The sequence below is a fragment of the Hippocampus zosterae genome, chromosome 4 (assembly GCF_025434085.1).
Source record: "Hippocampus zosterae strain Florida chromosome 4, ASM2543408v3, whole genome shotgun sequence".
NCBI classification, from domain to species: Eukaryota; Metazoa; Chordata; class Actinopteri; order Syngnathiformes; family Syngnathidae; genus Hippocampus; species Hippocampus zosterae.
Window position 1 is genome coordinate 10302365 of NC_067454.1, and position 25694 is coordinate 10328058.

Consider the following 25694-nt stretch of genomic DNA (forward strand, 5'->3'; position numbering starts at 1 on the left):
TGATTGGCTAGCACACTTCCTGTTTTGTAACTCTTCAACGTGGTTGTTACCAAACACCAATCGAGACAAGCATCGGTTGAGAGATATAAACGACGTCTTTAAGGTAGATTCATTTACTTTGCATTATGTTTGTTGTCATTGGCCAGTCTGTGTGCACGTTGACAAATTAATTTAGTGGCGGTAACTCCCCAAGTTGATGCTGTTTAAAATTTGACGTCTGCACTCTTCTTCACACCAACAACAATTGATCAAACTGCATACTTTTGTTGGTGAAACAATAAAACAAAAGGAAATTACATTAACCGGATATTTACATCAGATTAAACTGCCGTACAAAACTATTTGTTTAATACTGTAGTTACTGATCCACTATGTACATTTGCTTAAAGCTGCAAAAATGCATTTATTGCTTTGTTAAAATTAATAAAATATAAATGTTACTAAACAACGTAAACACTCTACAGTTTTGGATATAACACTGAGAGATTAAAAGACACTCCGCCTTATGCTATTCAGCATCTGTTTTGATGTTGCAGGTGTACCTAACGTTATGCTTACTACAATAATAACAGTGACGCATTTTTAAAATATCCCCACTGTATTTTGACAGCCTTTTGTCTCGTGTCTACAGAAATGGGTCATAGATGCATCCACTGGTTCCGTAAAGGGCTGCGGCTGCACGACAACCCGGCGCTGATGGCCGCTCTGAGGGACTGCAAGGAGCTTTATCCGGTGTTCATCCTCGATCCACATCTCTTTGACAAGAGATGGGTGGGCATCAACCGCTGGAGGTTCCTGCTGGGGGCGCTCAAAGACTTGGACTGCAGCCTCAGACTGCTCAACTCTAGGTAGACATTCAGCAATAACACTATGACCATGCTAAAGGTCATTTTAGTCACTGATGTCTTTTCTTTCCCTATCTTTTAGGCTGTTTGTTGTGAGAGGCAAGCCAGAAGACATGTTCCCCAAACTGTTCAGCAAGTGGAAAATAACAAAGCTGACCTACGAGTTTGACACAGAGCCTTACAGCGTATCCCGTGACCAGAAGGTGGCCGCACTCGCCAAAGAACATGGGGTGGAAGTCGTGTATAAAGTGTCCCACACGCTTTATGACATAGACCGGTAAGTAGCCGCCCACCCCACCCCCCTTTTATTTAACAAGGAGAAAGAACCATTGTGATTTAAAATCTTCTTTCCAATGCCGCCCTGTGCGAAATTCTAGTCGCGGTATAGTAGTTGTTTTGCCTATGCTGTGATATATCGGTGCATCTCAAGACATTACAATACTTTTATTTTTCTATAAAAACATCTGTAGGAATATCACTTTTTTGAAATTGAACTACAGAAATAAACGACCCTCTGTATGATATTCCTTTTTCTTACTGTTTGTTTTCCCAGAATAATCGAGGAAAATAATGGGAAAGCCCCCCTCACATACAACCGCATGCAGGCTTTAGTGAAGACCCTCGGGCCCCCGAAGAAGCCAATTCCCGCTCCCACTGAAGAAGACATGAAAGGTCACATATCTCACTCATTTTAATTGTCATATAGTTCTCATGGAAACACAGCACAAAAAGTAATGAGAGTCTATCCTCAAAAGATGTGAAGAGCACTCAATTAGAAGATGACGCACACAACTATCCGATTCCGTCAATGGATGAGCTTGGTCATGATACATCGGAAGTCGGAGAGGAGCCTTTCCCAGGAGGAGAGCAAGAAGCTTTGAGGCGACTGGAGGAAAATATGAAAAAAACTGTAATTCCTGTCAAATTTGTCATCGTTCCAGTTGACACATGGTCTCTTCATGAGAAAGACAGAAGTGTCATTTTTCTTAGAATGGTTAATATTCACTAATCTGCCGGCTTGTGTATGTGTGACCTTCAGGGATGGGTGTGCGGCTTTGAGAAACCTCAGACATCCCCCAACTCTTTGAGCCCGAGCACCACGGTCCTCAGCCCTTACGTCACATTCGGCTGCCTGTCTGCGCGCACCTTTTGGTGGAGGCTGACCGAAGTCTACAAGGGAGTGAGTATTATTATTGTCGTCATGAAACTGAGCATCCGACCAGGTTTTGATAGGATTGTCAAACTTAAAGTTTCAAGTCAAGGGGCTAGGGTTCAAACTATCCCATCAATTTTTCTAGAGCATTTGTCCACGTTAGGATCCTGGATGAGCTGAAGCTGATCCCAGCTGACTTTTGGCCAGATGCATGGTACACCCTGAACTGAGATTTATGCTGACCACTAAACTTTTTCTCGAAGAAAAAGCATTCCGATCCGCCAGTGTCCCTGCACGGACAGTTATTGTGGCGAGAGTTCTTCTACACGGCCAGTGTCGGCGTCCCCAACTTTAACAAGATGGAGGGCAACCCTGTGTGCACTCAAGTGGACTGGGACACGAATCATGACTACCTGACTGCCTGGAGGGAGGTATGAGAATCATGTCACGTGTTATCGATGCGACGACAACGGCATCACTTTTTTTGGAAGTCGTCACGGGGGCGTTTATTTTGCAAAGGCTCGGACGGGTTTCCCCTTCATCGACGCCATCATGACCCAGCTGAGACGAGAAGGATGGATCCATCACCTGGCCAGACATGCCGTGGCCTGCTTTCTCACCAGAGGAGACCTGTGGATCAGCTGGGAGGAAGGGCAGAAGGTCAATTTATCAGACCAAGTTGATCCGGATTTGAGTGAAATTTTGGTTTGGTTCCAAGAACTAATCATGACATGCAAAATGAGGAAAAATGATTGACGACGGGGTTCGAATCTGATTTCTTTTTGATGTGACGTTCACATTTTGAAAAGCTAATTTGCATAACCACAAATCTATATTCATTTGTGTGATTTTACCCAATCTGAAGAGAATTTAATCTGCAAGATCAAAACTTGTCAAATCAAACAAGAGCTGATCAAGATGTTTGTTTGAATCCATACATCATGACTGAATTTTAAAAAATGATTGGTGGTGGGACGTCATTTTAAAAAAATGTGCAAACTGAAAATTGTAATATCTCTTTCAAAAATAATCCGATTCAACAAAGTTACCGTGTGTATACAGGGTCAGAATCTGTTTGATTTGGTTCTGTTCCAGATTTTCAAGTCAGGAAAAAAGGTGTGAAATATGAGCATTAAAAAAAAAAAGTAAAACTCAACAACTGTTACCCTCACGAAAATTGAATACCATTTTTTATACATTTGTGCAAGGTCAAAATGTGTAAAGTCAAACAAAGCTGACCCGAATTTCGTCACATATGATGTCCGTCATAAGTAGTCACATTAAATAACCAAATAATAAATTCCGCATATCATGAAATGTAATTTACATCATTTACTGTGATCGCAGAAGCCTTTTGTTCCCTCACAACGACACCTTATTTAAGCGATTGATATTCTCCTATTGGAACCTGTTGATTTCACAGGTAAAGATCACGTTCAAGCCTCGGCAGAGGTCAGCAGCACTGATGGCTGCCGTTTTTGTGTGTTCCTATTCATTCTTGAAGGTTTTCGAGACGTTGCTGCTAGATGGCGACTGGGCTCTCAATGCGGGAAACTGGCAGTGGCTCTCAGCTAGCGCATTCTTCCACCAGTACTTCAGAGTCTACTCTCCCGTGGCGTTTGGCAAGAAGACTGACAAAAATGGCGACTACATCAAGTATGTTTATCCATCTCCTTTTCAAAAGCGCTTTTGGCGTGAGAGGCAAGGTGCCCCCTGGATTCGTCACCTGTCAGACAAACTTAGACAAACTGCCATTCACACTCAACATTCACGGCTAAGGACAATTTAAAACTTTTGAAATGCATGTTTTTGGAATATGGGATGAAGCCGAAGTATCCCGGAGAGAACCCACTCAAGCTTCTTAGTGTAGATTAAAACACTGAAACTCAGAACCGCGCGACAGACACGCTAACCACGAGCTGACTGTGATGCTTTTAAGTACAATTATCATCAAAACAAAGTGTTGGCATTTTCACTCATTTCAGGAAGTACCTTCCCGTCCTGAAGAAGTTCCCCGCTCAGTACATCTATGAGCCTTGGAAAGCACCAGGCAGCGTACAGAAGGCAGCAGGGTGCATTGTGGGTAAAGACTATCCGCATCCCATTGTGGAACACGAAGTCATCAGCAAGAAGAACATACAGAGGATGAAATTGGCGTACGCCAAGAGGTCCGCCGACGCCGACGAATCGTCCAGCAAGAAGCAAGGTGCTCAAACACGTTTTAAAACACGCTCACGGGACACAACATTAGGCACACCCACCATTGTACGTACATTTAAAGCTTGCGAGTGAAAATCAATCGTGGTGAACTTATTTGTTGCACTTGTTTGTTCGTTCAGAATGTTAAAATGCCTTCAATGAATCATTTGACTATGGAATCAATTTTTAAAGGAATTTCTTATTTTAGATCAATTTTTTAAAAAGAATTTCTTATTTTAGACATTATTAATTAATCAGGATTTTGCAAAGAAATGTTCAGAAATGTTTTTGTATTTATATTTCAACGGATTAAAACGGGGCGACAAGTCAGATGATGTTGCATTGTTCACTGCGGCGCACCTAATGAAGTGGCCGTTGCAACCGTTTTTGTGACCCATATCAAATATTGCATTTCCCTCTGGTGTTGTATCTTGCAGGTGTGAAGCGAAAGGCGCCTTCCGTTGTTGACATGTTGAGGAAGAAAGGAAAGAAATGAGTCCAGCTGCTACATTTGTTACAGTTCTTTGGTTATCTCCTATTTAGATTGGTGGCATCGGTTTGCTTGTTTGTTTGAGGTATATTGTGAAGAGGTTGTTCTTGCCGGTGTGTTTCTGACGTCTTGGAGCTTGGAGCTGGAAGTGGATGAATGCGTTATTGCTGTACCCGTGAAATGTCAGCTTTATTCTTTCCATACTGTAATGGTTGTGTCCACATGTACATTGAAAGCATTGACGATTTTTACCATGTTCAAACAGTCTAAATCAGGGGTGGGCAAACTATTTGGCTCGGGGGCCGCATTGACTTTTAAAATTTGACAGGTCAGCACGAGCTATGGTACATTTTAAAAAAAACTGCATTTGTTGACAGTCCATATCAAACATCAACAGAACAAAAGCATGAAAGTACTGTATTAATATACTTTTTTAAATGACAACAGTGTTGTTGATGACCTATTTTAGCCTGTGCATTGCTGTAGATGGGTTATGATCAGACCAGTAGAAGTAGAGCGATACAGAGGTCCTAGAAGGTGGTCGAAAAGATTCCCCCCCCCCCCCCGTTTTCTGCAACTTCAAGTCAATACGCCACCTGGCGGTGAAATGCCTGTCATTACAAATTCAATTGAATTGAATGCAATCATTCACATCGAACCTGAATTGTGGACCGACCTTCGGCGGGCCAGATTAAAAAGACCAATGGGCCGGATTCGGCCCGCGGGCCGTAGTTTGCCCACCACTGGTCTAAATCGTCTTTTCTTTTGCAATTGAAAGAATATTTCATGATGGTCGTGTGACTCACTTTTACACGTAAAAGCTTCTCAAAAATACGGCTAGGCCACTGCAAATTTACTGCGCTAACTAAAATCTCAATGGACTTGTAGATCATTTACTTGGCTTATTCTATCACTGGCTGTAAAATGAGGTACGAGCCGATAACAATGTGTACTAGTGTCAGAAAGGTAGATGCAATGGCAATAATGTGGTGTAGAACAACCGTGCTTTATTTAACAACAGTGATGCAATCCTGAGGAACGTGCCGGCATTCCATGTATGCGTGTGTCAGCTGTCCCATCAAGTCTAGTATTCTCCCGTTGCCGCTTCCTTGGACATGACGCTGGTGTGAATATCCAGAAGATGATATCACTGCCTCGGCGGATGTACAAAATGCAGCTCAGTTTCCAGAGAGACCCATCAAACAAACAGTGTGCAAGTATGCGAGCGGATCCCCTTTCCTTTTCCTCTTTCGACACTCCTTGTTTATCTGCGTCGACACGTCACAATTGCAAACATTTGGCAGCGTGGTGCTCAAACAACCCGGTTGGATCAGCAGACAGCAGAGAATAGTGGACCCCACTGCTGATTTATCAGCATCGCAGGGGAAGAGTTCCACTGCATGTTAGACACCCACTGTTTTAAATCTTATTGAATTGACTTGTGCGTAAATGCCTTTGCAGACACGATAATCCATCATCTCGGTTTTGGTTGTATGAAATCAGTTATCCAACACAGAAATAATTTCGGTCGCTTAATTGTACAGCAAAATGAAACCCTGCTGACGTTCACTCTGACCGATGTGTCATGGTCAACAGAGGTTAGTTTCCTCGAGAGAGTCATTTGATGCCTCCCGTTAGTGTTAGGGTGTTGTTGCTTTTTGCTTCATTGTGTTGTTGCCGTATCTCGGCCCTGGGGTCTTGTCTATTCCCCCCCCCCCCCCCCCCCCACGATAAATCTACCCCGCTAAACCACGGTGGGATTTAGAGTGCAGGCTATACATAGTTCATTATGAGGCAACAACCATGTGATAGAGAAATTGTGACTTCATACGACTTGAGTTTTGACAGATACGTTTCTCCGAGAAACATGGAAAATGTTGAGATTTTTTTTTTAAAAATTACATTCGAAATCAACTGGAGTATCTCGGGAGTTGCTATTAACGATAATTGCTGTGATGTTCAAACCCGTTCTCACCATTCAATTTTTACGTTTGACATTCACAATGATGTCATCACAGCTTTTGCGAAGCATCCAATCAGATTGCTCTCATGTTATTCGTATATTGATCATAGCCACAAGGGGGCATATTTGCATCGAATTTTGGTTTTACATATCACGCACTAAAGTGGTGTTTGCCAACCTTTATTGAGCCGAGACACACGCCAAACAAAAAGTATGAATACTGAAATTATCATCCAGATTCACTCACAAGTTGATTAACTCCATGTGAAATTTAGTCCCAATTTTAAGGGTTAACAGTCAGTTGGCCAGTAATAATAAAAAAAAAGACAGCACTCGATGTCTGGTGAGATAGTTTGTGTTCCTCTTTCGTTGTATAGAAAGGGAGGGTGGTCACATTACATCAGTGATGTTTCCACACTCGGGGGCTTTGATCTATCAGTACACACCCTGTCCTAAATATCCCGACCACGATGAGGTAACTGTGCTTACAAAATAAAGTGGCAGCTGTTTACCGCAGTGGAGATCAGTCACAGTCATTATAATGTCGCGTTTATATTTTGATAATAGTGGCTTTTAGGTCCAGAAAATAAATGTGAATACGTGCTACAGTATGTGATAAGTGAAGTCCGATGAGCATAGCAATACACACACACATACACACAAGGGAGAGAGGGACTTTTTAATTCATCACATTGTACATGCATGCAAGTCTAAAGAGTGTGTGTGTCAAGATGAGAAGCATGCGGTCATTAGTGAGCTGTACCCTTGTAGGGCTCTTCTATTTCAATTGCTTCTCCTTTGGGATACAAAATGATTGTCGGTTGATAATGAAGCCTTCTCGTTTTATGTATTTAAAAAAAAGTTAGACCAGTATGAGAACCGTGTTACTCCAAATTATTGTCTTTTTAACGAAAGAAAACCACTCCCCCCAACCATATTTTTTTTTTCTTCTTAATCAATCCAGTCCAAAACTGCTTCTCAAATAATGCTGATTATTATTATATTTTGCATTGTTTAATCAAATAACTTGATTGAATGACATAGTGTGTACAGCCCCAACTTGTGTTTATTTTAATCTATAAACCATGAAAAAGTAAAAATAAATACATGGCTAAAAATGAAAATTTTAATATTTATGTAATAATTCTGCGAATAATAATAATGCAAAAAATAGAGGCCTAACAATAATATTTGTATTAGAAATAACGAATTATACCTCGGCGGCCCGGTAGCCAATGGTTAGCACGTCGGCTTCACAGTGCAGAGGTACCGGGTTCGATTCCAGCTCCGGCCTCCCTATGTGGAGTTTGCATGTTCTCCCCGGGCCTGCGTGGGTTTTCTCCGGGTGCTCCGGTTTCCTCCCAAATTCCAAAAACATGCGTGGCAGGCTGATTGAACACTCTAAATTGTCCCTAGGTGTGAGTGTGAGTGCAAATGGTTGTTCGTTTCTGTGTGCCCTGCGATTGGCTGGCAACCGATTCGGGGTGTCCCCCGCCTACTGCCCGAATACAGCTGGGATAGGCTCCAGCACCCCCCGCGACCCTAGTGAGGATCAAGCGGCTCGGAAGATGAATGAATTATACCTCCTCATTGTCAAAACAACCATTTACAGGGTGTTCCTTGAAATCAAAACTGTAACCCTCCAATCCAATTAAAATTTTTTTGCCATTACCATTAGATTCATAATAATGATGCATCACTTTCTAAATGGCCAGTAGCGATCTACTGGCTCATAGTTCATGTGTAAACTCCACTTTAAGCTACCAAACATGGTTTCTTAGGTTCTTAAAGTGATTCAAGGAAAAAAGTCATGCTCACCAATACTTGTTGTTCTATTTTGGAAGCTACCAAATATGCAACGTCCTTGACTTGACTTCCACCCTGATATCATTGTTTAGTGTATCTTTGTTCAGCGTTGACGTGCTGTTTGACCGTCTGGTGCATCCTTTTGTATACAATGTACAGGCAGGTCGGGTGGGTGGCAGGTCCTGGCGGGTGGTGATGGGTCAGGGGGTTGGGGGGGGCGGTTAAGGCATTCTTGTGCCTATTTGAGAGCCCACTAAAAATAGTGCAGAAGGAGCAGGCTATGTGTACACATGCTTGTGTCTGCTTGGAAAACAGAGCCTCAATTCAGAACTGTGGGGCATCTGTCAAAGAGGGACGTGACCTCTTCCTTGGTAAGTGCACTGCATTGAGGATACTGTACAGAGCAGTGATTTTATGTTATAGCGTTTGGTCTCAGTTAGCATGTGCGTTATTCCTTTTCAGCTGCCTTTCTACAGTGGCTTAAAGGAATTAAAAAGAAGAAGAAAAAAGGAAAATATTTTAGGGGACTAGAACTTTAGAGCACATTGAAATGGGTTCACGGCGGACAATGCCACGTTCCCGTTCCGCTAATGGAAGATTCGGCCACGGGAATGGAATCACTGGCAATAGCCGGCCTGGAGGCTGCAGCTACATCTCCAACGTCAGGCCAGAGAACAGGTACAGTGGGATTGTGACTTTATGCACTTTACCTCAGCTACAGAGAGATTCTTTTGAATATTAGACTCAACGCATACTAGGGTTATCTCCTCAGAGAGTACTCAGGTGATTAATTAAGGAAAAAAAATTATATAAAAGGAAAAAAATCCCTACTTAATGAGAAATACTAGTTTATTATATGAAAAATACATATAAGCGACATCAATTACAACTTTTTAACGTTGTTAGTTAGAAAATTAGAAAGGAAAAAAATGACAAGGTTTCTATTACACTTAATGTTTAATTAAAAGGGGTCAAATACAATTTGGAGATACACGTTTTCATTGGACCCTGCGTTTTCCTAAAAATGATACACCAGAAATGCGTGTTTTGATTTTGACTTTGTTGTTCTTTAAAAAGAGGCAAAATAAAATAGGTGTATCTACAGGGGAGACCATTTTTTAATTTGTAATATGGCTAGCTAAAAGGAAAAATGTTTAGGGAAAAACAATCCCAGAAAAAAAGTTGAGGCAAATATATACTTGATATCGAAAAACATGCCTTATTACTTAACAGAGAAATTGTTTGTCAAGCATAGTAGCGAGACACTTTGTGTACTCTTTGCAATGTATAATAAGATGAAGAGACCAGATATTTTCTTGTTCATGTTGTTCATTAAAGCCAACGAGCCGTTGTATTTCATGTGTAATCGATTAGGGTTAAATCAAACAGCAACATGAAGCGGTGCCTGGAGGCCAAAGGCTATGTGCATGGAGACTCTTGAAACGCACTTGTGTCATGTTTGGTTTTCTCGCTCATGAGTAGCGTGTGATGGGCTCTGAAAGCGTCCACTGACCCCAACACAAAGGAGAGCAACACCAGTGGGCAGGCATCACTAGTCGAACAAGCAAATACGATTTGTTTATATCATTACAGTGTATTCTGTAAATTAGCAAGAATAACCATACGGCTTAAAGAATTCATTTTCACAAATTCAAGATGGTAATTCACATTAATGTCATCTACAAGGCTGGAGTGGGGGACTAGAGCACAAAACAGTATATTCTAATCGAACTGATTATTGATATTCGAATTGAACGTCTTCCCTGTGCACAGGAGCACACTGTGCAGCGTGATAGCTCAACTGACACAGGAAACACAGCCCGCCTTCTTGACCACTCTCAAGTCCAAAGCTGTGTCAGAGAGCTCCAATGTCAAGTTCTTCTGTGTGGTGACGGGTGAGCATCGGCATTTGTTCGTCAAGTGTGACTTCCGGGCTAAGTTGGGACAAAAATATGCATCCATGGACAGCATATTGAATGAGGAAATCATAACTATAACGATTGTATTAAAGGGCAAGTCAACCCAAACATTTTCTTGACAATCATAAATTCAATACAGAATTCTCATTATCAATCAATTAATTCATCAAACTTTATTTATATTGCACTTTCCATACATAAAAATGCACTCAAACTTACAACATAAAAAAAGTTAGTCTTGTGTCTTTGGCATATGAGTTAAGCAGCAAAATCCACCTGTTTTTGCCCATCTCAGGAGGCAGCCGTTTTGCCACATTTGGTCAACTGAAAATGACATTACAGTTCCTAAGGGCTAACAAACAATCATGGTTCAGCTTCAGAAAACAGGTGGTTGTTACCTGAGCCCTGAGCTACCATGATGTCATTTGGCAGAATGTGGGAAAATGGGCGCTCTCCAAGTTGGCTAAAAAGATGGGTGGATTTTGCTGCTTAACTCATTTTAACTCACAATATTGATCAGAACCTCGCGTTTAGACTGCAAATGATGATGATGGTGATAGTGATTATTGTTTAATTTATCGTGGTATTAATAGTACTTTTGAGGTTTTTGATTTGTTTCTTTTTTTTCACCTCTTGTCTCTTACAGGTTATCCTATTCCTCAACTTACTTGGTATAAGGATGACAAACAGTTGGACAGATTCTGTGGACTTCCCAAATATGAAATATTTCGCAATGGGCAAACGCATTCTCTGCATATTTACAAGTATGTGTACTATTAAAGTGTGAAATAAGATATTAACATTAATGGGATAATACATTGTTTACTGTATCTGAATCAGGCCCCATGTCCTACTTATAATATTGTTAAAATTCGAATGGTCTTCTCCACGCAGTTGTACTTTGGAGGACGCAGCCATCTACCAGGTATCGGCCACTAACGCCAAAGGCATCGTGTCGTGCTCCGGGGTTCTGGAGGTGGGCGCAATGAACGAGTTCAAGATCCACCAGCGCTACTTTGCCAAAATTAAGCAGAAAGCGGAGAGCCGAGGCAAAGAAACTGATGGCAAGGAGAACCAGGAACCAATTCGCAAAATCAGCCCCGAACGCTCGCAGAGGAAGCGACGCTCCACCACGGAGGTCCTCCTGACCATACCGAGCTCCACGGAGGACAAGGTCACGGAGGAGTTAATTGAGTCTGTCTGTGATGATTCAAAGGTGAGGTTGGAGAAACCAGTGGAGGAATTGGTGGGAGAGAAATCGGCACCCTTGACTAAGACTTGTGCGAAAACAAATGAGAATGGAATCCTTGGTGGTATTGACAAGACTCCTTTTGTCCAGAAGAAGATCAAGATTTTCCCCAGAAGTGAGAAGAAGCCCGAGGAACCCATAGAGGTAGAGAGTTGCAGAAACATTGCAGAACGTCAAAACAGAGCGCCTTTTGGAAAATTGTTAAGGAAAAAAAGTTCGGAGGCACTTCGAACTCCGGAAGGTGTGAAGAAAGACAAGGAAAGTGTCTTTAAACGTGACGAGAAAGTGTCAGAGATGGACCCTCGCAGACCCTCCAGATTTCGAAATGCGCCACAACCCCAACAGCCCTCGAACCGAGTCATGCACCACACAGCTGATCCTGGATCAGTGGATGGCATCCTTAAGAAGAAGGGTCCCTCACCTGACCAGACCTCAGATCAGCCGCCGCAAAAGGAAACAAAAGTGACAGAAAGGAATCCGTCCACGCAGAATGAGGTGAGCTTTTTTTTCCGTCTCCCATGAGCTCATGGGAGCATCATTCCAGGCAACACAGGCACCCTGCTGCTATTTATGGCAGCAACAGTGTCAGAGCATTCCAGTGGCAATGGGAAGCTGTGTGATGCACTCATGTTTACACATGCAACAGGCTGGCAATGGGATAAAAAAAAAAAGAATCATTCCGTTTATATAATTCCCTCTATAAAGAATAAGCTCGAGGATGATATCGTGCATTACAGTTTTGCATCACAGTGTGAGCTGTTTCCAATATGCCGCTTATCTTATTTCGGTATGACAGCATTTGGTAAAAGCACTGACCACTAGAGCGCAGATCTCCAATGACCTCATTGCCATTTTTAAACTGGAAGTCATTGGTAGTCCTATAATGACTCAAATTATCCAACCAATCAGTTTTGTATAGCCACACCGTCGCAGGGAGAAGGTACTTATTTTTGTTGACAACGGCGGCCCGGTAGTCCAGTGGTTAGCACGTCGGCTTCACAGTGCAGAGGTACCGGGTTCGATTCCAGCTCCGGCCTCCCTGTGTGGAGTTTGCATGTTCTCCCCGGGCCTGCGTGGGTTTTCTCCGGGTGCTCCGGTTTCCTCCCACATTCCAAAAACATGCGTGGCAGGCTGATTGAACACTCTAAATTGTCCCTAGGTGTGAGTGTGAGTGCGAATGGTTGTTTGTTTCTGTGTGCCCTGCGATTGGCTGGCAGACGATTCAGGGTGTCCCCCGCCTACTGCCCGGAGGCGGCTGGGATGGGCTCCAGCGCCCCCCGCGACCCTAGTGAGGATCAAGCGGTACGGAAGGTGAATGGTGAACACTGGACTGTTTGCTAGACCATCACACTCACATTCACACCATGACTGATTTCCATTTACCATTATCAGTGTCATGACTTAAAGCAAGAGGATACATTTCTGTACAGATACTTGGTTTTTTTTGTTTTTGTTTTTTTTAATGATGCAAGTTCACTGTTTACTGGAAGCAGTAGGAAGTTAATAAGTGGGACAGGACTGTACTATTTCACTTTTAAAGTGGTGTGGCAAAATCCCATCCCAATGTGTACTTGGAGAAGGGCAAGTCTGATGCAACCGTGTGCACATTGACTGACATCAGTGAGACAAGACGCAGCTCAACTCAAGTGCCTCTCAAAATGATTGACATGCCATTGTAATCGCACGTCAACGCAAAACAGTCACAGAGCTTGTGAATAGACCTGAGCGTTTCTAGATTAGATAAAGGAGCAGGAGGTAAAACATGCGATACATTGGTCATCATTTAAAACAAATAATTGTATTAGAATACTCTTAAAGGCTTTTGGGGTCAATTTTTGCCGCATAAAATGAGTGAAGTGAACATTATTATCCTTCCTTATCGCATCTGCTTTGCATTATGGAATGTCATGTGACTCGGGGAACCGCTTGCTAATTATAAAAGGGAGTACAGCTCATGTTCGGGCATGATGTGGATTTGACACTGTCTCGACCACAAATCAGAGAGCTGTTATGCTGTACTCATCACCCTGTTGTAACTTAACAGGAACGGGTTTCAAATGTTGCATAAGCAAGATGTTTTGTAATAATGTATCGGAATTCTGTATTTCCTTGATCAATGCTCTCATATAAAACGTGTGATTGTTTTCCACCACTGAGCTACCAGATGGAAAAGTTGCATTTGTGGATCATCTTCACTGTCTCGTCTTACTTTGCCAGCAATAAAATTCAACTGCTGGGCCTATTCTGAATCGGACTATATTTCCATTTCAGTGTTTCTATAACTTGCACCTATCACTAGGTCACTTGTGGCCTCTGGTAACACAGATGAGGTTCACAAGCAACCCACACAGGGAGAGAAGGATTAAAAGTGTTGTCAGTCTCGATATAATGGTTATAATCTGAGAACTGCATTAAAAAAAAAGAAATTCTTCATGAGTATACAGTATCTTAAACAATAAGGTAAGTGGCGTGCACCTTGAACCTGTACTTTGGAGTCAGTCAGTCCTCCATTAAGTGCCTTCAGCTGGTCCAGAATGCCGCTGCTCGCCTCTTGACTGGTACTCGTAAGAGGGAGCATATAACTCCTACTCTGGCATCCCTTCACTGGCTCCCCATTCATTTTAGAGTTATTTTCAAGATCCTCCTCTTTGTTTTCAAATCTCTGAATAATCTCGCGCCACCTTACCTCTCTGAGCTCATCCGCCCCGACACACCTGCCCGGCGCCTCAGGTCTGTGGACCAGTCTTTGTTAGAAGTACCAAGAACTAAACTGGGGCTCAGAGGGGATCGAGCCTTTTCTGTTGCTGGTCCCTCTCTCTGGAATGACCTCCCACTGAACATTCGGCAAGCCTCCTCGCTGCCCATCTTTAAAGCCCTCCTCAAAACTCACTTGTATTCTTTGGCGTTCGACTCAGCATGATTTAGATTTGTTCTTGATTTTACTGCTTGGTGCTTTCTACCGCCTTTATTACCGATTCGTCTTACTGTTTATTGTGTATGTTAAATCGCTCCATGTACAGCACTTTGTATGCAGCGATGGCTGTTTGAAAGTGCTCTATAAATACTGTTGACTTGACTTGACTTGAACTGGTTGCCAGCCAATCGCAGAGCACACATAAACGAACAACCATTCACAATCACAGTCACGCCAATGGACAATGTGTACATATAAAGGCCTCTTAAATCAGGCTGTCGCCTCTTCAAGTAAGTGAGTTGAGTTGAGTCAACAAATGTGAGAATTGCACTCATGTTTACACATGCAACAGGCTGGCAATGGGGTAAAAAAAAAAAAGAATCATTACGTTTATATAATTCCCTCTATAAAGAATGAGCCTGAGGATGATATTGTGCATTACAGTTTTGCATCACAGTCATCACTAAATAAACAGAACAAACAAAAAGAAACATCTGCATGGTCTAAGAGCCATGCAAAAAGTGCCATTCTGATTAGCCATCACAGAAGACACATCTTAACTCATTCACTCCCAAAGACGTATTTTGATGTCTTTTCAGTCTGAAAATAGCCAGCCATTTTCAGACCCTTTTCAGGTACAGTCAATATAAAATGAGGAGCTGGGTATAAATGTGTCATCTGAAAAGACATCTACCGGTAAATACGTCTTTGGGAGTGAATGAGAAATATTGTAGCTTTTGTACTCATGCTTGTTGCTGGTTACACTGTTGCTGTTGTTGGAATTACACGTTTCCCAAGTCCTGCACAGCCAGGGATAGAGTATCATTAGTATTTACAGCCTGGAAACATGTGCTTGTATTGTCTCCCAAGGTTACACAGGCCCCTACATGGATGAGAGGGAATGATGCACCTGTCAACCCGGAGGCTCCACCTGACCGGCGTTTGGCAGCAGCAGATGCACGACCGCAGCGGAAAATCCCACCAAAAGGAGCCGCTAAAACAGAGGACCCCCGCCTCCATTTTGTCGCACCTATTGTCAAATCACCACAACACAGACGGCATCATTCCAAGGGATTAAAGGAAAGCCTTGCGGCCCCACAAAAATCGGAACCTCTTTCAATTGCCGAGAGACAAAGCCAACCTGATTTACTTGTAAAATGTGTTGAAGGGATTGGAGTACAAGGTTATAAAAAGGCAGATGAAAATAAGGTGAAGACGTCAAAAGAAAAGACTGTTAAATCTGTGAGCGAAACCACTATTAGACCCAAGAGTCAACAACTAGAACACACCAGAGATAAAGGCACTGAAGTCCCTAAACCCATGGTTGTGTCTAATAAGGATAAAAAAACATCCAGTGGAAAACTCAACTCGGAATTACAGTTTAATAAACAAACTAAAGTTGTAATTGCTGACCCATACAAAAGAACTCCCAGTTTAAATGAACAGCAACCCACAAACGTCCGAGAAATCCCCAAACCTTTGACCAGAGTCGTATCTGTTGCAGAACGTACGAAAGGCCAAATAAGGGCTCATGACACAGCGGTAACAAGTTGTGCTAAAGACATCCCTGCAGATTCCGTAGCACGTCCCACTACAGCAGACAAACGTCAAGACCTTAGAAATGAAGAAACTAAAATTACAGCTCAAGAGAGAAAGACAGCACCTGATATCATACCCAAGAATCATGTTTTTAGAACTACTCCAAAGGAACATTTCATGCAGGAAAGCCATCCAGAAAAGAATAAGATTGCTCCAAAGCCTCCAAGTCCTTGTCCTTCACCTGCCACTGATTCCCTCAGCGTAGAATGCCCTCAGGATGTCATTGCCTTGCCCAATGCAGGTTCTTCAACGAACAATGGTTCTAATCCTGTGAATGCGAAAGAGATTGCAACTCAAGGGAGGACGCCTGTTCATCAAACGTCTCCAAAGGAAAATCTTGTGAAGCAAAATCCTCTTGGAAAGACAAGGACTTTCCCGGAGGATCCTAGTATTTGTCCTTCGTCTGTCATAGATCCCCTTAGCATGGAAGGCAAAATAGATGAGGCAGACGTTCCCGATGCAGGTTCTTTAAATAACTTCTCTTCTGTTCCTGTTAATCCTAGAGAGGTAGAAAATGAACTGAAAAAACGAGTACCTGATAGAACATTTCAACATGTTGGTGATCAAACCTCACCAAATGACAATCTTGTAAAGCAAAGTCATCTGGGGAAGCGTAGTACTTTTCAGGAACATTCTAGTCCCCGCCCTTCATCTGTTATTGATCCCCTCATTATACAATGCCATCAAGATGTTGCGGCCATTCCCCACGCAGGTTCTTCAAAGACTTACCCTTCTGCTCCTGTAAATCCGAAGGGGGAAGCAACTAAAAGACCCACATCAAGAACCAAAAGTGATCCGATTCAAGGTAAACAATTGGGACTTGTGGAAAAGTTCATCCCAGACATTAAATTTGAGGAGATTAATGGAACCACTTCCCAAACACTGATAAGACAACACAGTCCAACCAGTGGCCCACAGAGGGCGTTGAGAATTTCCAGGACAAATGTCCATGGTGAAGATACACAAGAAGACAACCTTCATATCCATCGGGGGTCAATGGATGAAGACATTGAAGGGATCGATATCTTCGCAAATTCAAATCTCAAAGTCAGTCCTTTATCGCAGAAGGGAGAGTGTGATTCGTTGCTTACTCCTGCGACTCCACAAGAATTGGCCTCAGGGGCCCGTTGTAAGATCCTTTCATCCAAGGACAAACTGGAGGAGACCATCTTAACATCTGATCACCAACTTGAGAAGCAAGAGGTTTCTCCCCCAGACGGCACACTTCCCACCAGTCCCGTGTCAATTGTTTCATCTCCAGACAGTTCCCAACGGTCACCTCTCCTTCTTCAGCCCAAGGATGATAGCTCTTCTCCTGTAGAAAAATGTTCGCCAATGCTGGGAAGAAATCACCAACTTGAGAAGCAAGAGGTTTCTCCCCCAGACGGCACACTTCCCACCAGTCCCGTGTCAATTGTTTCATCTCCAGACAGTTCCAAACGGTCACCTCTCCTTCTTCAGCCCAAGGATGATAGCTCTTCTCCTGTAGAAAAACGTTCGCCAATGCTGGGAAGAAAGAATGTGACCGCTGAATCAAATGCTTCAAGCCAACCGCCCAATGAACCCATCCAAAGTGATAAAACTGAGAAGGATCGACGGGACCCATGCAAAGGTAAAGCACCTTTTACATCCAAACGTTTTCCTTTCCATGTAATCTCTATAGATTTTTTTTCCTCATTATGTTTACCGGTGAGCTGGAGTTGGGTTGTGGGGAGGTGGGATACACACTTGACTGGCCAACAGTCACTCAAAGAACCATTTACAACTTTGGGAAATTTAAAGTTGTCAGTGGACCTAAAATGCATGTTTTTAGAATGAAGAAAGCCTGGGATGTGTCAACAAGTCATCCATTGTTCTGCCCACCCATAAAATAGACAAGTTGTTGACTAATTGCTGCCATCATTTCAGCTTTTAGATGCCGATTTCCAAGTGGTACAATGCGTTTGAGTTCTGTATGGTATGAATTGTATTGCATTTAACCACGCAGGTTAATGGACCACTCTAAATTGTCCCGAGGTGTGATCGTGAGTGTGAATGGTTGTCTACATGTGCCATATGATTGGCCAGCTACCAGTTCAGGGTGTACCCCGCCTCCTGCCCAAAGACAGCTGGGATAGGCTCCAGCATGCCTGCGACCCTCGTGAGGATAAGCAGATTAGAAAAGGGATGAATGGATCGTTCCTCTGCAATCAGGAGCCTTATAACAGATACGAACGCGCTTCTCAAGGTCACATCTCTTCATTTTAGCCCCTCAGGTTATCCGTAAGATCCGCAGTGAGAGCTTTGCAGATGCCTCGGGGCACCTTAAACTGTGGTGCCAGTTCTTCAATATTCTCACCGACTCGACTATCACTTGGTACAGAAATCAATTGGAGATTGCCCGGATTACAAAAAGGTATGTTCCTAGAATCATTATTATTTTTAATAAAATACCGATTGGCCGTATTTGTTTGACCTATTTGTCTCTCAGTGCGGCAGATGAAAGCCAGGTCAATCTGGCTGTTGTTCAAGCATCAAGCAAAGACTCTGGAGTTTACAAATGCACAATCACAAATGACTATGGAAGTGACTCAACTGATTTTCTGCTTGGTCCAGACAGTATGTAGTTACTTGGCACATCAATATATGATGTGAAATTATTAACTTCAACAACACTAAGTGTGTTTTCTTTCCCAATTTCTTTCAGTCTTGGCAGGTATTTCTCTCCGTGAGGACCACAGTGGTAAGATCAGACGTTAACATTCAATACCACCAAAAGATGAACGTATTACCAACTATTTTGTCCTGTCATCAAGTTGGGGAAGAGATAGAAATGGCGCCATTGGTGTTCAGCAAGGGCGTGGCCGACAGTGGTGTCTTGGGCAGCAAGTTGTTCGGCCGTGTCATGGTGCACAAATCCTGTATTGGCAAAGGCTGTGGCCGCAAGGTGTGGAGGGCTAAAGTCATCTATGGCCTGGAGCCTGTGTTTGAATCCGGTCATACGTGTATCATCAAAGCCCAACGTCACATCGCTTACGGCGGCAAGGAGGAACACGGCCTCACAGACAGGAACCTGGACTTAGTCAAGCAGGTATGTCTCTCTTCCAAATGGAAATGTTGATGTTGTAGGTAATTCTAACTTGATATTTTCCATTGTTCTGTACACAGGACTGTAAAATTCAGAATCTGGCTCGTGAGTACTGCAAAATTTTCTCCGCAGAGGCAAGAGTTATCGAGAACTTTGGGGCTCCTCTCGAGTGAGTTTAACAATGGACTCTTATACTTTAAATGCATACGGTTCACAGTCACGAGGTCCTGGGTCACACGTTTATATGTTCTCCCCATTACTGGAGAAAGGGAGTGTGAGTGTGCTAGTTATTGATCTAGATGTAAAAGGATTGCTTTTAGTCACATTTTCACCAAGGAGGAGCTTTGATTGTTGAAAGAAATTTTTGTCGTCGAACAATTAAAAAGTCATTTTCCATGATATGACCCCTTACCCAACCGAACTCAACCGCTCTGTTTGGTGGAAATGTGTGTTGTCTTTGCTCATTATCTCATTCGCTTCACGCTGATCCTTAACACACCAGGGTCATCCCTGTCTACTTGATGTATCGGCCAGCAAACACCATCCCTTATGCCACGGTGGAGACTGACCTGGCTGGAGTCTATCAGAAATATGTAGTTATGGATCATACGGGGAGGATCGAAATGAAAACCACCTCTGAGGTCGAGCTCAAGTGTTGTGCTCTGCAGCACTGGATCTTTCAATGGACCAATGGAAATCTGCTCATCACCCGCCTTGAAGGTAAACTGGGGATTCTTGAGTACCCAACTACAGGTTAAAGCGACTCGTTCTTGGGTGTGATTTGGCTGATGCAGCACAGGAGACAATCCGAAGCAAGAAATCCACTCAAAAAACACAAACCTATTAGTGTTTCCAATTTTTCATATAGAAACTATTGCAATAGCATCAGATCAAAGTTTACAAACACATTTAGTCATCACCGTTTTAGATTTTGAAGGTTGTTTTGCATAATAAGTTGCCCGGCTATCTGGTCTGCCACAGAAAGCCTGACAAATGTGAATGAATCTTAGAGAAATGACAAAACTAACCTTTGCTCCTTTTTCAGGGGTTGATACAAGGATCACCAACGTTGGAATTACAGTCAAATATACAGGGTTGGTATCTCGTTCGAGTTTTATTTCAGTGAATGATGCGTGTTAAATTCTTTTATAGCCAATTTATCTTCTAGACTCACAATCATATTTTCATGTTGCTGCAGACATCAAGGTCTACAAATGGAAGGCAAGCCTCAAATATTTGAGGGGTTCGTCTCGCAGCACCAGTGTAACTATTTCTGTGGTCTGCTGGGCCTGAGGTCGCTCAAATTTTTGGACTCTCTAATGGCACCAGCCAAGCCCAAAGGCTCCAGAAGCCCATTGCAGCAGCGCAAGAGTCAGGCTCCTGGCCCCTGCAGCCCACAGGCTTGCAGGAGAGCAACCGGCAGCCCCCGGATGCTCAGAAAAGCTGAGCAAGACGCCGCAAAGAGCCCGAACACTGTTGTTGAAGTCTCATTGTGAAGCATGACATGACTTTACCAGATACCATTCCATGTGTTTATATGGATTATTTTTTCAAGACTCAAGTCCCTTACTTTTAAGTATTGCACCGATTAAATCAATTAATCAACTTGCTGGACTGCTTGACGATACATCAATCTTTTTCTTACCGAGAAATGATTGCATGCTTCCAACTTTATGTAAACAGTCTGAGGAAGCCCCAGACCACAAGCCCACCCAACAATTTTGGGATAATCTAGAGCAGAGATTTTAATTTGTTGAAATAAAACGTATTCCCACATGATGTCCATATTTTCTTTATTTTTACTTCTTTATGGTTTCACAATACTTTTGCGTGGTTAATTTCTGAAATCTAATGTGTGAGAGACCCAACATTAGACCATAAATATGGACATTTTGTTCTTATAATGTTTTATTTTCATCCCTTAATTAAAAGTCACTTTTACAAAGAAGAGGACATACTATTATGGTTATTATTATTATTATTAGTAGTAGTAGTAGAAGTCGTACTGGTTATCTGGTAACTCCACCGCAGTGAAAATGTCTTGCCAGGTCTTCTTGTCATTTCTACAATAGTAGGACCGATTTTAAAAACACTCGTCTCTCTCACTTTGAGCAAAGCACTGTTGCTGGTTGGCCTGAATTGTTGTACTGATATACGCTTCTGTTGTCTTGATTGGTTATCGCCATGTTTCACGTGACAACCACAGAGTCAGTGGCTTGAACGTCCTCTGTGCATTAAAACAACATTCATAAATATTGAACATGTTTACCATTATTAAGTTCAAATCAACTTTTTTACAGCTGGAAGCCAACCATGCAGGAATGTAAAAATTGCGCTGTCACATGACAGATGTACAGTGACACACACACTCATTGTTTATTCCTTCAGAACCGCGTCATGGTCAATGTAGCTGGTTGTAAAATAAAACAAAGCTGTATGTATAAAGAGAGGTTTTGCGAGGGTGTGTCATGTATTTTATGTTAAAAAAAGAGCATATTTTGTATTCAGTTATTATCATACTGTCTGAAAATAGAAGAGGAAAAAAGTGAATTTTCCAGTTGTCTTATCACATCTTACCCTAGTTTTTTTGTACATTTTACTTTTACCCACACTGACGTTCCTCTTGGTTTTGTGTACTTAACTTCATATGAAGTGACTTGGTTTGGGATAATTAATGTAAAAAAAATCTATATTTTTCTGAAACCTACCCCAGCTCTCTCCAGGTGAAAGGTGGGATACACACCAGGGTCTGGTCATCAGCCAGTTGTAATGCAGTAGCTAGCTATTTATTCAAGTAAAAAAGTTCAAAAAGCCAAATAAAGTTGAGTTGAGTTTCCAAAAAGGCTACATTGCCTTATAACTCATGTGGAATTGAGTCAATATGTACACGGAGTACTCACAGTGAGCTTTACATGATCAAACTACAGAATCACAAAAACTACTGTCAATACAAGAGCTAGTTCTTACCACTAACTACGACTTGGTACACTGAAAAAAATGGGGTGTTGAATTTATTCCGTTTTATTTTGTCAAGTGATTGCACAAAACAAAATCATCTGGATTCAGATACATTTTTTTCCAGTAGCCTACACATCTACTTAAAAATGTAGTCAGTGCTTCGTATCAGTGCCATTCTATTTTTTGTGTGTGTTTTCCATATCATTTGAATTCAAACCTACAGGGCTGTTGGTGAGCAGAAGGTGAAAAAAAATCATTCATAAAAAGAAAAAGTGGAACGTCACGTCAAATGGAAGAACTGAGACATATGCAAATCAGGAATATTTGATAGAAATGAGTCAGAATGACATATTTTTCATATTGGGATCCAGATGATAAAGATGCACCAACTTTGTGCCAGTGCGATGTCTTGGCTAAATTTGGAGATCTGCGTGTTGCGTGTTTGTTTACCATGCAAAAGGCTAATCTCATCATGATAATCACTTGTGATTTGTTGATCATTAGTGAGTCATCCTTTATGTAAGAGCTCCAGTGTGACCACTGGATGTGATCTTGACCAAAAAGAAGTTCACTTGTTAATGATGTCCAGCCGCATGAGTGTCTCATCCTTTAAACATAACAGACTCACATTTGGCACATCAACAAGTTTCAATTAGGTCTTCTATTTATGCTTTAGCTGAGCGTTATCTTGCGTCTACTAAAAGACGGACCTGTGTGTCTGATTGGATATGTGACTGAAACCGGATGAGAACACTCCTGCCACCTACTGTTTGTTCAGTCATTTGACAAGATGAAAAAAAATATATTGGTGATGGGGGCAAAATAAATAAATGATTATGAGCTAATCAAAAACAAACAAACAAAGAAGTAATGCAACAAATATTTCAGGGCAGGAAATTTCATTTAGATCTTTATATTTATTTTAGGGAACTGTCATCCTAACTACAACGGTTTGATTTACCCTGTCCTTTAACGACATGTTTATTATGATTTTGAATATTTGGGTTGGCTTTTGTAGCATCTAAACAGAAAAGCGCACATCACATACTATATATGTGCCCATCACATACAATAATTAATATGTTGTTAAAGGAATACTCTGACTGTCAATCAAAACTGAGCCCAATTCACATTTTTATGCGTGTTTGATCCACAACTGTTTCCCATTCACGCAATTCAGAAGATGTATCCGTATTTCCAGTGTCCAGTGTATTTAAACAAGTCCCATTAGTCTGAGTGGAACATTGTCAAACAATGAGACATTGAGACTCATTTTCCCGCATGTCATTACGTAGGAAGCTGTTAGCGAAGCGGAGGAAATTAAAGGGAAAAAAGTTGCTGTGGCACGAGCAGCTCTGGCGGAATGCAATAAAGACATCACTCGGGATAATCTGAAGATTTAGTGTCTATAATAAGAGCAGCAAATGAATGAATTGCCAGTCGTCAGATGAAGACATTCTATGTTGAACAAGGCCTAATGTGGATTCGATCACTCGGAAGTCATCGTTTTACACATTTGAGAAGTTATGAGGTGGCGAAAATACCCTGAGCTTATTTGCATGTCATTTGAGTCCTCTTTTTTCCAACAGATAACACAAGCAATAGATGCAGGAAGCAGAGGTTCCGTTCACAAGATAATGCCGACTCGTGTGTTGCAACATGAGTCCTCTCACATTTTGCTGTCTCATTGACCTTAATTAGCACTGGCGCTACATGTTAGGCATTCAGGCGGATGATGTGAAAAACATCACACGCGCCTATAAATGCCACAGCCGAGCTGGCATTTCAGCAGTTTTATCTGCAAAAAGTCGCTTTTGTCCACTCTGAATACAAGACAACTTGGAGGCGTAATCACACATCATTGCTTCAAATGTGAGTGCGTAATCACTAACTGTCCATTCACACCCATGTGCGTGATGAACCTCTTTTAGACAACAGTCATTCACTTTTACATGTCGTAAGAAAGATTAACATGCATTCATACACTTAGGGAACATGACTGAAATGTATGCTAGCCTCCAAAAGTATTTGAACTGTTTGTGCGTTGTATGTGCAATGGCTAACATTTGCCATCGGGATTCATCCACATAGCAAAATACGAAGAAAAAAAAGCTCGTTCAATGACCAAAACTTTTTCATAACCTTGCTATGTGCTCAGTGGAGGCTAGTGATGGTGTGCTTAAGCTAACATGACGTACTGTAGATGAGATATGCAGCGCATGTGTTTCTTATGTGTTTGAAACATGAGAGTCTTTTTAACAGTGTAAAGTCATCACAAACCAACTGTGAAATTCTGTTCAGCGATGTGTCGTTCACACGTTCACATGCGGCGGCCCATTGCGGGGCGTCATAGGCGTTACGTCGTAAACACATATGAAATTAGCTGTGATTAAAGCGCACGGATGCATGAATGAGAATAAAATCAAAAGTGAGTCTGATCAAAGTAACATAAAATCACGTGTATAAACAAAGACGGGAATGGCAAACAATGAAAAGGAGCAGCATGAAAAAGAGCAGCACGATTCCAAACAATGATAGTGTAGCAACCTCAAAACTCCCTCCAGGAAATTACACCATGTCAACAAGAGAACATAACGTGCCCAACTGCATTTGTTTTTCCTTGGGCTGATCAAATGTGTATTAATGAACATTTATTTTGTGTTCTGTATTTATTACCCACTTTATTAAACTGACATCTACATCATTTCGCTATGGTTGCTTTCAGTGATGGGCAATGTTTGATTTATGATACAAGCTGTTTTATTATAATCAAACATCACAACCTTTGTTATGTTATCGGTTTTAGATCGGGAATGGTTCGGAGTAATATAAATCATTAACTGGTCAGTAAGACTTTCTTCCTCAGAACCTTTGATTGTTTTTAGAAGTCAGATGTACTTGTTAGATTTAGTTATAGTTGGGAGTATTTAAACTGAAAGTAATTCTTCAAAAAAGAAGTGCAAAGTGCTTCAAGCTGTTCACTGCCATTTCCAGTTGAAGTTTACTGTAAAAGTGAACATCAAACATAATTAACGTTTTGTATTAAACCAAGCCCATATGTTTGCTTTAAGAAAGTCTGCTATTGCTATGACAAAAGACACATATTAAAAATTATGTGCCACGTTTGGACATGTTTGGTTGGGTGTCAAGAAAATGTTTGATTTGAGCCCTCCCCCCTCAAAATAATTTAGTAACTTAACAACTGTAATTTGTAGCCTTACCTGTAAAACCGAAACATAATAAATCTGATGTTCTTTATTGTAATGCTGCTTAATTTTTCACTTGTGATTGTTTAAAAATATACCATGGAAGAGGACCTTGAAAAATTAATTGCCTATGAAATGACGATCGCAGTATTGAGGGGGGTGGGGGGGATTAAAATTCGATTCCGGTGTTTTTCAAACGCGTTCACACACGGCCTAGCTGTCTTTGAACCGAGCCCGTGGCAGCTTTTTCAGGTCTCCCCCTCCCCCACCTTGTTCCCGCCCTCGTATCCTGAAGTGACAACTCAACAGAGCGGACGCGAGTAGGC

The 25694-nt window shown here is 41.9% G+C and overlaps 2 protein-coding genes across 2 annotated transcripts; both read left to right on the top strand.

Moving 5' to 3' along the window:
* On the top strand, positions 1–7595 carry cry5 (cryptochrome circadian regulator 5). The gene is made up of 11 exons (XM_052062892.1): positions 1–103; positions 632–848; positions 928–1122; positions 1399–1517; positions 1601–1755; positions 1885–2025; positions 2262–2429; positions 2518–2658; positions 3503–3654; positions 3984–4204; positions 4635–7595. Exons 2-11 carry the CDS (start codon positions 634–636, stop codon positions 4691–4693), a joined length of 1566 nt encoding a protein of 521 aa, XP_051918852.1. The 5' UTR covers positions 1–103; positions 632–633; the 3' UTR covers positions 4694–7595.
* Positions 7596–8655: 1060 nt separating this feature from the next.
* On the top strand, positions 8656–21649 carry alpk3b (alpha-kinase 3b). The gene is made up of 14 exons (XM_052062832.1): positions 8656–8827; positions 8919–9134; positions 10230–10351; positions 11022–11139; positions 11270–12119; positions 15409–17749; positions 18385–18532; positions 18608–18735; positions 18824–18859; positions 18933–19207; positions 19285–19373; positions 19707–19924; positions 20250–20298; positions 20403–21649. The coding sequence occupies exons 2-14, from the start codon at positions 9007–9009 to the stop codon at positions 20698–20700; spliced, it is 4800 nt and encodes a 1599-aa protein (XP_051918792.1). The 5' UTR covers positions 8656–8827; positions 8919–9006; the 3' UTR covers positions 20701–21649.
* Positions 21650–25694: the final 4045 nt, after the last annotated feature.